This window comes from Balaenoptera physalus, assembly GCF_965194825.1.
Source record: "Balaenoptera physalus genome assembly, chromosome: 10".
NCBI lineage: Eukaryota > Metazoa > Chordata > Mammalia > Artiodactyla > Balaenopteridae > Balaenoptera > Balaenoptera physalus.
The window spans coordinates 69,781,864-69,795,747 of NC_138889.1; the positions used below are offsets into that span (position 1 = coordinate 69,781,864).

At 52.1% G+C, this 13,884-nt stretch overlaps 1 protein-coding gene across 13 annotated transcripts in view; it reads left to right on the plus strand.

Moving 5' to 3' along the window:
- MICAL2 (microtubule associated monooxygenase, calponin and LIM domain containing 2) overlaps positions 1 to 13,884 on the plus strand; it is a 231,315-nt gene that overhangs the window by 124,222 nt on the left and 93,209 nt on the right. For 4 of the 13 annotated variants that reach the window (XR_014267792.1, XM_082475982.1, XM_082475992.1 and 1 more), the window contains exons 21-25: positions 591 to 716; positions 8,967 to 9,005; positions 10,115 to 10,222; positions 11,259 to 11,445; positions 12,757 to 12,845. Coding sequence is in view for 12 of the 13 variants with exons in the window: in XM_082475982.1 (XP_082332108.1) it covers positions 591 to 716; positions 8,967 to 9,005; positions 10,115 to 10,222; positions 11,259 to 11,445; positions 12,757 to 12,845 (549 nt within the window). In the remaining variant the exon portion in view is untranslated. The remainder of the gene's footprint in view (positions 1 to 590; positions 717 to 8,966; positions 9,006 to 10,114; positions 10,223 to 11,258; positions 11,446 to 12,756; positions 12,846 to 13,884) is intronic. The other 9 variants (XM_082475991.1, XM_082475990.1, XM_082475986.1 and 6 more) reach the window with 4 other exon arrangements.

Genomic DNA, 13,884 nt, shown 5'->3' on the forward strand with positions numbered 1-13,884 from the left:
AGTTGAGGATGAGGCCCCGCTGCGCTTGTACGTGTAAGGTGCTCCCTTGCCTGCAGCAAGCCTGGTCTCTAGAACATACTGCCTCTGCTGCTTTCACCCGGCCTCCTCCAGACCTGTGTCCTCTGCTACTTGGCAGAGTCATAGACATGGGAAGGATACTTTGCCTTTAGTGCATTTTTAGGATTCCATGTGGCTGCAGAGGTCCCTGCTGGAGCATCTACCCCAGAGTAGCCTGGCTTTGTCCTTTCCTAAGCTTGCAACTACTACTTCATACCAAGCTCCAGAGTGAGGCCTTCAGGAGTCAGTGCTGGTGTCGGCAGCAGACGTAGGCAGGAGCAGGATGGCTCTGCTCCAGCTCTTTTGATGTGACGAAGGAGCCAGAAAAGTTGTAGCAGAGTGAAGTGTAACCAGCAGTCAGATGGTCCTGCTGGGCTCCAAAGACACAGGCTACCTTTCTGTCCTGAGACGTGGGCCTGGATGTCCTTTCCCCTCCTTGGATGTGTGGGCTTGGGGGCTGCATCGTCGAGGCGAGCATCACTGTGCGTTTCCCTGGGGATAATCATAGTTTCCTCTCTTTCTGTTCTGTGCAGAATAAACTACTCTCTAAAAGCCTGTCTCACACTCATCCTCCGTCTTCTCCCTCCTGCCTTCCATCTCCTGATTCAGCTGCTACTTCCTCTCCATCGACTGTTGACTCTGTTTCTCCAGCCAGAAAGGTAGTTGTCCTGAACAATTAGCTTCCCCTACTCCCTGCATGTTCTGAGATATTCTCCTGCTCTGCTCCACCTACACAGACAACCATCTGAATCTTGGCTTGGCCGGGAGGAAAATTTGTAAGATACTTTACATCGGTCCTGGGTTTGGTTTTGGTTTTGTGCTGGAGCAAGAAACAAAGCAGAAGAGGCAGCACACAAAACCTTATCAAATGGTGCTTGCTTGTTCAGCATGCCCTCGCTGGGCACCCACCATATGCCAACCACTGTGCCAGATGCTGAGAAAACAAAGAGGAGGGAGGTGCAGTTCTCTTATACGGTGTAGACGGCAAACAGCACCTCAGCATAGAAATGTGTCACATTTTACCACATGATATTGCCAAATTTGGCTCGTTTTGGCCTAACAAAATGGTGGTCTCACGTGGTGAACCTTAGACAGTACTATTCATTCATTCTATGAGAGGTTTAAGAGGCAAGATTCTAGGAACCCAGAAGGGAGAAGCCTGGGAAGGCTTCACAGCAGAGGTAATATGGGAGCCAAGTGTTAAAGATTATATGGAGGGATTTTGCTAGAAAGACGTGTAGGGGAAGGGCATTTTCGAAAGGATCTGGCATGTGGTAAGGAAGGCAGATAGGACTTGCATGAATCAAAAGACATTTCTGGTGCAACTCGATTTTCAGATAAAGGTATTTATGGGAGTGCAGAGAATGAGGTGAGAGTCAGCCTGCTCTTTTTGCGTTAAAGGCATTCATTCTGCCCTCTTGTAAAGAGGCACGGAAGGATCTGCTCTGAGCTCTGGAAGGATAACGCAGGTAGCAGTGTAGAGGGTGGAGAGTTGGTGGGGAGCTAACGTTGGTTGAGTAGATAATGAAATGCGTCCGTGAGCAATGATTAAGTTTGGGTTCTGGAGCACTTTTCATGTTTTTTTACTTGTCTTGCTGTTACCTAATATGCCAAGAACACTACCAGGCTGGCGTGGGAGGCGGGCAGTCTCCGGAGAAGCTTAGCCCCTGGAATGGATGAGCCTAAAAATGGACGTGAAGCCCGCTTGGTTAGCTGTTGCTCATGGGAGTAGGTTGGAGCCTCTTTCTGGATGACTGTGTTTCCCTGAACACCTCCGTTCCGTCTGTTCCCACCTGGGCCCGTCTCCACGTGTGGTGCTGAGTGTGCCCCTCTCAGAGTTACTGCTCGTTCATTTCCACCCCGTTAGACCAAAGCACAAACCAGCCACCTGCTGGTGCATTAGGGAGAAGTCAGGAGCTGCCTCCTGAGAGTCCCACCCCCACTGACCTCCACTGCTGTGGGGAGAGGAGTGCAGGCAGGGTCTCCAAGAAAGGAGCAAGGAATATTAGGATCCCTACCCGCTCCAAGGTCCCCAGTGTGGATGAGAAGCATCCCTGGAAGGGCAGCAGGAGGTGATGTGGGGAAGCACAAACACTTCCTGTCTTCAACTCTACTGAACCACAGCCACGGCTGACATGCCTGGCATCTTGTTCCAGGTCAGCTTTGCTTAGCCGTTTGACCTTAAACATTGACGTCAGGAGACTTGTCTGGGCCTGCATTTTCTCATCAACAAGAGAGTGATTCTTGGCTCACGTGATAGTGAGCTCTGTGGGTGAAGACTGGCACATTTGTCATCACCATCACCAAGGCTTCAGAGTAGCCTTTGTGCCCAGCTTGGGAGAAGAGCCTTCCCTGGGGGGTACTTCCTGCTGTGGAAAAAGGTCACTGGCACCCTTGACAGGCTGATGGGAGGGGCAAGGGCACCTGGGCACAGGCAGGCAGTGGCTGGTGCGCCTGGCCGGGCAGCCGGGCCCACACCTTGCTTCCCTCTGGCCCAGCCCCTTTCCGGCTAGCCCCGGGCATGCCCTCTCTCGCCTCTGCTTTTCTTTTGTCCTTAGGAAGTCCTGACTTGGTCACTGCGCTCTAGAGTTGAGAGCAGAGGTGGGACAAGAGAAGCCACCACACGTCCCAAGTCCCCTGACTTGGTTTCCAATAGGTATTAGTTGTCTAGGTGATGGCAAGAGGCAGCCTGCCCAGGTCCACGTGGAGCTGCCGGGGCCTGGCAGAGACGCTTCTCATGGTGAGACTATCCTGTCACATCATCATCACACTCCACTGCAGCCCTTGGCTGCTTCTCCACTGGGCTCTTCAAGCAGCTTTAAACCAATGTCACTCATTAAGCCATTGAGTGAGCATTCATTCATCCAACAAATATTTATTGAATGACAGCTGGTGTCAGGCACTTCACTCTTGGGATACACATCAATGATCAGTAGTTACCTTCCTGCCCTGATGAGGCTTGCATTCTAATAGAGGGAGGTAAATAATCAGCAATCATATAATATATAGGTAAATTACATGGCGTATCAGAAGGCAATTTTTCCCATGGAAAAATTAGAGCAGGTAGCAGGGACCTGGCATGCTGGGGAAGGGTAGCAATTTCCAATGGGGTAGCAGGAGGGCTCTTCCTGGGAAAGAGAATTGAGCAGAAGCAGAGCCTCAGAGAGGAAAACAAAGGTCCAGGGAGGAGACTAGTTCCCAGGGCTCCTGACTCCAGCCCATGTTCTCTCCTCTGTGCCACAGCAGCCAAGTATGAATGGAGGCCTCGTCAGAGGAACCAGCCTAGAGGTTATGTGTGTGTAGAGCCTCAAGCTCAGGCTCAAGGAGGGCTGCAAATGGGGTGGGTGGGCTTCGGGATGGCCAATCCCAGGTCCTCTGGTCCCCACCTCTGCAGGTTTGTTCTTTGTTTCTCCCAGGTTGGGGTAGAACAATTGCTCCCTGTTTTTTTTTTTTTTTTTTTATATCCCATCTCCCAAGCCAGCCTTGGCCATCAGGTGATGGTGTAATTGGGCTATCTTAATAGCTTCTGACTTACTAATTACAGGCTGATGAGCTTTTCACTGTGTGGCTGGGAATGATTGGGGAGCTCTCAGAAAAGGCCACCCTAGGACACTTACTCTGTCTGTGCCTTTGTTTCTCCATTTGTAAAAAGGACCCAGCTTGGACCTGACACCCCCAGACCCCTCCAGATCTCACCATGAAGCCATTGTAGGCAGTTAAGCACAGAGTGGTGAATTTCCAGCTTCAAGCAGTTTTGGAAAGGATATTGCCAGCTGCACTGCTCCCCTGCCCCACCTGCAACTTTCCTCCCTCTCCCGGACCCCACCCCAGCATTGATTCCACACTGGGCTTTGCACGTGCAGAATCTGAGAGAGTGATGGCCTCCTCTGAGGAGAGAATTAGCTGCCCCTTAAAGTAGGTGACAACCTGGTGACAAACAATTTCATTCAGTCCTGGTGGAGCTCTGAGAGCCTCTCCCCTGGAGAGAGCCTGGGGCCTTAATGCTTCTTCCCAGCAGATTATGGGCTGCTCTGATTGCCCAGTGACTCAAGTTTGCCTTGATTCAGGGCAGCCAGAGAAAGGAGAATGCACTTGGAAACTGACGCTTAGTTCTTAGCAACCTCGTGGCAGGCAGTGTGTTTCTCTTCCTGCCCTGGAGCCCTACACCTTAATTCTGAGGATCCAGGGATAATCACCTCCTCAGAGGAACAGACTTAGTCAAACTTGTCATGAGGATCTCGTGCTACTCACAGGGATGCAAACTTGGGTTACCAATTCCAGGAGATGTAGCCAGGGCTCTGCCTTCATTCAGACTACACTTGCCTACCCTCTCAGATTGGCATGTCGCCTTACATTTCAGAGTGATGCAGCTGGGGTTTTGGCCTGAATAGTCACAGGGAATCTTGAGGCCCTCTCGTTTAGGGCCCAAATTCTTACCGGAGTCTTATCTTTTAAGACCGTGGGCTATGGGATCATGCCCAGTCTGATCATCCCATCAAACCAGCCCTCCCGGTAGCTCTGTCAGCTCCCATCAACCCTTAGCTAACTTCTTTCTTCAAGGCAGGAGACCACTGACAATTCAGCCTTTAGCATGGCTGCTAGCCATTTACCAAGGCTGGTGAGCTCTTGCAAGATCAAGATGGCAGCCGAGTGTTTGCACAGCTGAGCCAGAGGGAGGGCCTCACGGGGCTGGGTGCTGTGGTTAAGTCCTCCTGGGTCAGAAGAGCAATGTGCATTGCAAAAGGAGCTTTCTCTACCCCTGGGGGTGTTTGTTTTAAAACTGGATTTGCAGGGTTTACTCTAGAGATTTGCATATTAGAGAGAAGCTAGGTGAGTCTTGGCTGGGCAATCTGCCAGTGTTTCATCTGATACAAGGGTAGATCTCAAGGCTGCTCCAAACTCATTATTCTCTCTGTTCTGGGGATAGAGCTAGGCAGCGCTTTGGAGGTAACCTGTGTGCATCCCAGCCTGGGGGATTTTAATTGGCAGAATGCTGGTGTGTCAGGGAAGCAGCGTGCAATAGTGAGAAGGGTATAGGCTTGGAGTCACGCTTGGGTTCAGAGCACCGATTACTTGATTACTCTCTGTGTGTCCTTGTATGAGTTAGTGGACCTCTCAGCACCTCAGTATCCTAACCTATGAAATGGAGGTGGCAGCAGCTACTCCTGAGGGTGACTGGAATAATGCAAACACCTAGCATATATCGAATGCCTCAAGTATCCAGCAAATGTGCTTTCTCCCCAGTGGAGGAGAATTCTAGAAGAAAGCTCACTTACCTAAAAGGCATGTTGAATCCTCTCTTTCTAAAGGCAAAGAAGTCACCTTCAGGCTTCCATTTCCATCCCAGCCACTTAGGAGCGCTGTGGCCCAGGTGAGTTAGAGCCTCCCTGAACCTCAGCTGCCCTGGCCTCGAAGGGGGATTATCAGACCCACCTCGCAAGGCTGTGAGGGTTCAACACAGCTCAGCGCCTGGCACCAGGGGACGTAGGTGCAGACATGGCCGTCCACTGGGAGGTCATAGCCCCAAAGACTTGCCTGCATCGCAGCCCTGAGGGTATCATTTCCAGAGCCCCTCAAATAAGGCAGTTTCAATCCTTGCCCTGAGCATATATGGCTGAGGACTCAGGCCCACCAGCCTGTCCTCTAATGTTTCTCATCCAGGGACTCCTCAGTGAGGAATATATTAGCTCAAGTGGGCCCAGGAGACGACTTCCTCTGGCCCTACGTGTCGAAACTTCCCCTTCCCTCGAGCCCTCAGCCCCGAGGCCCTGGAAGCTCTGCTCCCAGCCCTGCCTGACCTGTGTAGGCTTTCTTATCCCCACAGCAGGCCAGGTGGCCACAGGAGGCCCAGTTCTGTGAGGAAGCACAGGCCAGACACCTGGTATTCCTGGCTGAGTTCCAGGCCCAAGGAGGGATGTCACCATTGTTTGGACACAAGCAGGCCCAAGAGCCTGCTTCCTCCTTCATTCAGGGGAGCATCTGCCCTGCGCTGGGAGCGTAGCCATGAGAAAGACACAGTCATGGCATGACTGTGCAAACCGGAGGGGAGATGACCCATCTCCCAGCGTGGAGCAGGGTGAGAAAGGCTCCAACATCCAGATGGGGACCATGCTTGGCGATGGTGCTCACGACGACAGCTAATGTCACCACTTGTGAATCTCAGTTGACTCGGGGGCGAGAAGCCAGTGCCTTCATCTGTGTGGGCCACGTTATCCTTACTCACACAGAAGAGGGACCCCAAGCAACTGCAAGTCCCCCCGAGTGAAGGCCGCCGAGGAGAGGAGAAAAGAAGTTCCAGAAAATGGAAATTTGAAGCTGCACCAATTGTGGTGCTTTGGACTCGTTAACCATCTGCCAGGCGATTCTTGGGAGCCCAGCACCATGTGAGGTGCAGCCCAGATTCTTTGATGACTCTTTCACAGCCCTGTGAGGATGCCGGTGGTCTCCCCATTTTATGAGGAAGCTGAGGCTCACAGAAGGGAAATGGTGTATGTGAGGTTAATCTAATGTAATGTTAGATGATGGCCCACCTGAAGTCTCCAACCGTTCCAGCTTGTTCTAATTAACTAGCTGAGAATAACTAGAATTCAAAGGGGAAAGAGGTAGTGAAAAATGCCCCAGTTCTTCAAAAATTACATAAATATTGAAAGATACATAAAGGGTTGCAAAAGCAGTCCCATGACCCTCCAAAACTACCAATTCTCAAAACACTAGTGACTGCGACCAGTATATTTCTGGCCAGATCATCAGATTGCCCAACTTTGCATTTGGACAAATGATTCCCAGCCAAATTGTAAGCTCTCCTCTTGACCAGCACCCCAGGAGCATACGTGCTTTTGCCTTTCTGTGCAGTAATCTCCTTGTTGAGAACCTCTGGCTCTTACTCTGAGGTCAAACCAGGATGAGTTTTCTGGAGGTTTCTACATGAGCAGAGTTTCCTTTCTTCCTCAGGATGCCGAGGTGTGGTCCACGGGCAGGAATTGGTTTGGGACCCAAGGAGCACAGCAAGTGAGAGTAAGCATTAGACACTTGTAGAGCAATTTGACATTGCCACACATCCAAGCGGGTGATCGTATTTCTAGTAATTCATTTTCATTGAATCCAGAAGTATGAGGCCACAGTGGATTCGAGATTTAAAAAGAAAAAGCAGAACCTGGTCATTCACCGCCGATAGTTTGAGTTAGCAATCCATCTGGTCATGCCCTCACTGTCTTGGAGCCAATGAGACATCCTGCTGTCAGGAAAGAGGAGATAACCCAAGACCCCAGGGCAACGTCCACCTTCACACCAGTCTTTGGGGTGGGCTTCAAAGGCCCCCTCTCACCCCTTGAGACAAGCTCTTCATCACCTGGTCTCCTTGTGACCATTCACAAGTCCTGGTCTACCTCTTGGTCTTGGTGATGATCCCGGGCATGGTTTCCATTCGGTTGGGAAGGCATATGGGAGCACCAGTGCCACTTTCCGTAAGGGTGCCTTCATTTCATTATTCCTAAGAAAGCCTCTGTCACAGGTGGCAATGTGGATGCAACTGGGAGAGAGGAGCCTTATGTGAATAAGGGCCCCTAATGTGAGGAAGGACCAGGCTTGGATCCCCTGGCCAGGCCCTGTGCTGATAGAACAACCGAGCCGGCCCGAGACTGCACCCCCAGCAACCTCAGGGCCCTCTGCTTGCTTCTTCTGTAACTGCTCCCAAAGTCAGGATTGCACAGAAGCTCAGCGGCACAAAGTGCTTATTAGCTAAGTGGTTACTAAGGTCTCATTAGGGACTTGTATTTAAAGCCCCAGAAAGTACAGTCTTAATCTCTGCTCGCTCAGGGGAGGCAATAATTGCGCGAGGGTATGTGACATCACGTGGTGCCTTCCTGGGAGAGCGCCTCGGAGCCAGTTCACACACTGGGTCAGGGGAGACGGCCACACAAGGGGAGTGTGGGCAGGGAGGTGAATGTGACCTCCCCTCTTCATTTTGCTGTGAACCCAGGAAGGACTTGGTATTCTACAGCTCCTATCCGAGGGGCCTGTGTCGGGGGCCCCAGCAGGGGATGGAACATCAGGCAAATAATGGCATATTGTCCTGAGCCGGTGCACCTGAACCTCTCTTAGAAGCAGGAGCCAAGTTTCTTGGCATTTGTGAAATCCTGAAAATGGCAGAATGTATCCTTGGAAGCAGAATCCTAATCTCTCCCAGGTGGGGCCAGCGTTGGTTGGGGGGGGGGGGTGGTAACTGGCCTGGCAGCTGCTGCCACTGAGAAGGAGCGAGCTTTGTCAGGTCTGAGGAGGTCCTGTCTGTCTGAGTCCTGGGATCAGACACCCCAGCAGGCCCCCGGCCACATTTTCCATAGTCCCCCAGAGCCCTGCATGTGGTCTGGCGCGACTGATCCAGAGTAGCTGCTGGTATTGGGACTTCCTCAATGAGAAAGGGGGCAGGCGTCTCCTGGGTCTTGTCTTTCTCCCCAGCCTGCTTGGCATCCCTTCCGTCTTCGTCCTCTTTTAGTGCCTGTGCTTTTGCCGGCACCTGATGTGTTAGCCTCAGGTTCTGAGGGTGGGCCCTGCTCCCAGGAGTCGGGGGCTGTGGGCGCCGGCTGCCATTTGCTTTGCTGTCCCCTGAACTTCCCGCTTGATACTTGAGGCTTTCACAGCAGGTTCGACGTGGCCTTCCAGGAGCGGTCTTGGGTTTAGATTGAGGGCCTTCCTTCGCCCCCGCACGTGTCACTGTTACTCGCCATCAAGATGGCTATCAACCTGTGTCCAAGGGCCTTCAGCCTAAATGGTTGCTCTCCGTGGCCACACCTCCCAGAAGCTGGATTCAGAGGCTGGGGGAGCGTCTGGAGCCTCCCTCCCTCCAGGGTCTTGGGATCAGGAACAGTGTTTATAGATATAATCACATATTGTGCATTTTTGTCTCCCTGCAGGGGAGACTGCAGTATTCCCAGGCTGGCCTTTCAGAGCTGGTATGGAAAGAGGGAGCAAGTCGGGGTTTGCCCAGGGGTATATGTGTGATTGTGCTATGTCTGCTTGGGCTGTCAGCTCCCACCCCTTCCCCAGCTCCATGACACGCCGGTGGGGTTCCACGCATTCATGGGTAGGCATGGACCATCATGCCCTTGGGAGCACAGACACCCACAACCTGTCGGGCTGTGATCCCCGGAGCCAGCGTGGAGCTGACTTGCCCAGCACCATCTCTGGGGCCCTGGGCACTGCCGCCTGGAGCTCCCCATCTTTCTCCCTGTACCTGCCCAGTAGGGACCAACATTTACTCCCATTCCGGTCTCTGTTTTTGTCGGCAAGGTGGTCTGCGTCCTGACCTGACAGGACTCAGGTTAGACGTAGCCGTAGCTCCCTAGGGGACATGGGAGCTGCAAGGCAGGATGAGGCTGCCGAATTCAGAGGGAGAAGGGAGGGAGGAGTCAAGTTCATCTTGGTCCAGCCCTGCCAAGTGCCAGGCACTCACACACACGCTCTCTCACTCAGTTCCTGCCACAGCTCCGTGAGGCAGGCACTGTTTATCCCCATTTCACTAAATGAGGATGCTGAGCTCAGAAGCTGAGGACTTTGCGCCCCATCTCAGAACTGGTTAGTGGTGGAGCAGGTCCGGGAGTGGAGGGTCGGGGGCAGTTCTCATTAAACAGTAGCTCCTGGCCCTCCAGAGAGGAGGGGTCTTGGGGAGGGCGGCCGCAATGCAGCTGGCTTGTTTTCTTAGTGTGAAGGCCTCCCGGGCTTGGGCTCAGGAGACCTTAGCAGAGTCCTGGCTCTTCTTGCATTTATTTCTAAGTGGGCTTGGACAGATCCCTTCCTCAGGTATTTATTCCCCCTATCTGTGAACCAAGCAACTCAAACTCCTGAAGACCATGTACCCTGCAGGCCTCCATTTCTCTCTTTTCTCCATCTGCAGAGTGCCCACTGCCCGCTCTGGGCTGGTTAGGCCTCTCCCGGGACGTTGGGTGCCGTTTGCATGTGGGTGTGGAGCCCTCTCCCACCTCCAGCTTGTTCGTGTCTTCCTTCTCGGTGCTAACTGGCCTCTACCTTTGTCTCTGTCTGCTCTATCTCTGTTCTTGGGTAGCTGACAGTAGGGAAAGTGTCCAGCGGAATAGGGGCTGCAGCTGAAGTTCTGGTCAATCTGTACATGAATGATCACAGACCTAAGACTCAGGCCATCTCTCCAGACCTGGTAAGGATGTACACCCCACAGCCTTCACCCACAGACACTGGCTCTGGCCTCCCAGGGAGGGTGCACGGGACGCAGAGAGGATTGCCTGAGCCCCTCTTCTCATGGGGCGAGAGGGGCTGAGACCAGGCTGGATCAGAGCAGAGGTTAGCGGGAGGCTGTTCTTCCTTGTAGACAAACCTCACTCAGCCCCCTTGTGGGTCATTTCACAAAGCAGAGCATCTTCCCTGCTGGCTGGGGCTCTGGAGAACTCAGTGCAAAGGCCAGGAGGGGCCATCTGCGGAGGTGGACAACACTTACTGCCAATGTTTAGCATCCGATCTGGATTGGATTGAGAATTAAGTAATGGAGAAGACACCCCTTTCCTCTGAATTCTCCCCTTCTCCAGTGACTGCTCATTGTCATCACCAGCAATTTGAGTTGACAGCTCTTTTGGTTTCCTATAGGTACATTCCCCTGGAATCACCCAGGTGTGCCCCTTCTGCCCTGGGCCCTTGCCCTCTCCTCTCCCCCCTTGCATTTAGGAAGTTGACTGGCAGCCAACTTCAACACACAGAAGAGGGCTGCCCCTTCTCTGCAGTTCTCTTGAACAGTTTTATTACCATGAGCTTTCCCTGCCTGACCTATGTCACTGCAGGGGGACAAGGATGTGTAAAACATTCTTTCAGTGACCTCACTCTAGACGCAGGCAGTACTTAACTCCTGGGTCAGATTCCTGGAGACAGCATCCCTGGTCAGCATGTTTGTGAGGGACGCCCGCTCCATCAGACCAGGAGATGTCACTCTCACCCTGAAACCAGAATGGCCAGCCTGCCTGGGAGTACAGTTAACAGCTGCCCCTGCAGGGCTGGGGTCTGCGTATCCTACCCCCCTCATTCTTTGCTGAAGTGCCTGCAGTGCCTGCAGTGAGAAAAGCAACACATAGCCTGTGAGGCCCCACGACGCAGGCTGGCATCTCTACAAGGCCAGCCTCACATTTGAAGATGCGGTGTATGCCCTAACACACTGCTCTTCTCTCCCGATGCCCTGTGTCCCCCAGGAGTCCATACGGAAGGCGTTTCCCCTGAACCTGGGTGGCAGCGACACCTGTTATTTCTGCAAGAAGCGCGTGTACGTGATGGAGAGGCTGAGTGCGGAGGGCCACTTCTTTCACCGGGAGTGTTTCCGCTGCAGCATCTGTGCCACCACCTTGCGCCTGGCCGCCTATGCCTTCGACAGTGACGAAGGTAACCCCCGGGGGCCGGGGCAGCACTCGTCTCTGGCCTGGGCTTCTGTCCCTTTGGGGGCTCTGGGACAGCCAGCACTTCCCAGGGAGTTTTGGTGTCATCAGGAAAGCTCCTCAGGGAGCAGGGATCCCCTGCTAAAGAGAGAGGCCACCTGTGGTGAGCAGGGGTCCTGAGGGAAGGGGAGCTGTCAGCACCAGGGGTGCATCAGTGTGGGGGGCACCTACCAGGCGACGAGTGCCTTATGGATGTTTTCTTACTCAGTCTCACCACTTTCAATTGCCCCTGTGTGGCTGAGAAAATCAAACCTGATAACCTATGTCACGTGCTCGACACCACACCTGACATGTAATAGAGGTTCAGTAAATGATGGCATATTCGTGTTATTATGTATAAAGTATGCATTGTAAAAATGGCAGTAACCGTAACATGCCCTCTGATAAGTGGCCTACCGGAGTCATCAGTGAAAGAATTGCACTCATTGGAATGAGGGATTATTTTCTAATTTCCAGCACTTGATGTTTGCACGGTCATATAATGACAGTGCTTGTGATTCCATCCCTCAAACTAACTGCCTGGGTTCAAATCCAGACTATGCCACTTCTAGCCATATAACCTTGGGCCTGTTACCTAAACTCTTGGTCCCTCAGTTTCCTTATTTATAAAATGAGGATGATACTACTTAGCTCATAATGTCATTATGAGGGTTGCTAGGTTAATTCCCGGGAAGGATTTAGGATAGTGTCTGGTATATTGAGTCCTACAGAAGATTTTTCTACTGTTATCATTATTCCCATCACTATTGTCACTATTGTAACAGTGAGCAGAGAAGGCTTTTCTGGAAGGCACCCAGTAGTCCCGGGCAGTGGCCAGTGGCCCAGTGTGTGCCTCGCTGGGTTTTTCTCTCCAACACTGCCACAGCCTGTTCTGCTCCTTTCCCACCCCCAGGGGTCCCAGAAGCAAGAGGAACTAGAAACAGAGTTGCTATTCTGGGCGGTCCATTTTGCGGCCTGGCAGCTTGCCTTGGGAAGGGACTTGGCCTGGGGGATTATCTGAGGGTTTCAGCCCCATCACTGAAAGCCCCCCACTGTTGCTGCAGCCTGCCCCGTGTCTGTGCCATTTCCTTAAGGCAGGTGATGGAAACCATTTCCCAAGTTTGCGCCTTCCTGGCCTTGTTTTCAGTAGCGGCGTTGTCTGACCTAGATGGTGGCAGGCACTTGGCTCATGTCCTGCTGTGTGGTTCTGCTTTACAGGAGAAAAACCTCTGTGTGTGTGTCTCTGTGTGTCTGTGTGTCTGTGTGTCTCTCTTTACAGGCAAGTTTTTCTGCAAGCCTCATTTCATTCACTGTAAAACCAACAGTCAGCAACGGAAGAGACGGGCAGAGTTGAAGCAACAAAGAGAAGTACGTTTTGTCTTGAAAGTGGTGGTGAAACAGGGAAGGCCCCTGATAGGAGAAGGTTTTCAAGGGTTCCTGCAAGTTAAGCCGATGTTTCTGGCTTTGGAGGGATTGAAAGTCAGGTGAAGAGGGCTCTACTCCCCGGCATGGAGGGTCCCTCTGCCTCAGTCTGTTCAGCTGGCCTCTGGGCTATGACCTCTCCTAGGGGAATGACTGCTACTTCTCATGAGAAGCCCAGAAGAGCTTTCCCACGTGCCAAGGATGGGGCTATATGCTTAGCCATGCAAAAGCCATGTAGCCCCCAGTGCCTGGGGCCCCCATGACCACAGGGGCACTGTTAGCAGGGATGCCTGGTATAGAGCCAACCCTCTGTGGTTTCCAAGTCCTTTCGCCAGGCTCTTGGATGTCAGCAAAGTGACTGGCCCGCTGAGTTTGTGGATGGCTTACGATAGGGCCCCCTCGTGCCTTCCCTGTGGCTTGATTAATCACCCACCTCCAGCAAGACCCACAACTTCAGCTTTTTTCTGATTATACAAGTAATATAGGCTCAATATAGAAAAACGGGTAAATATAATCAACAAAAGTGTATAAAGAAGGAAAGTGAAATCACCCATCCTCACTCTATCCTGAGAAAATCCTAATTAACATTTTGGAACATTTCCTTGCAGACATTTTTCCTATATGAATACAGTTGACCCTTGAACAGTGTGGAGGTCAGGGGCTCTGACTCTCCACAGGGTCGAAAATCCACATATAACTGATAGTCAGCCCTCCGTATTGGCAGTTCCTCCACGTCCGTAGATTCAACCAACCGTGGATCGGGTGGAACTGTAGTATTTGCTATTGAAAAAAATCTGCATTTAAGTGGACCCATGCAGTTCACACCTGCATTGTTCAAGGGTCAACTGCTTGTTCTAACCCAGTGGGAATCCCATGTCTACAGTTTCATAGTCATCTTTTTTCACTAACACTATATTAAGAACAGTTTCCCATGACATTAAAAATGCCTAATTTTTGATGCCTGTAAAAGGTGGTTGATAATTTA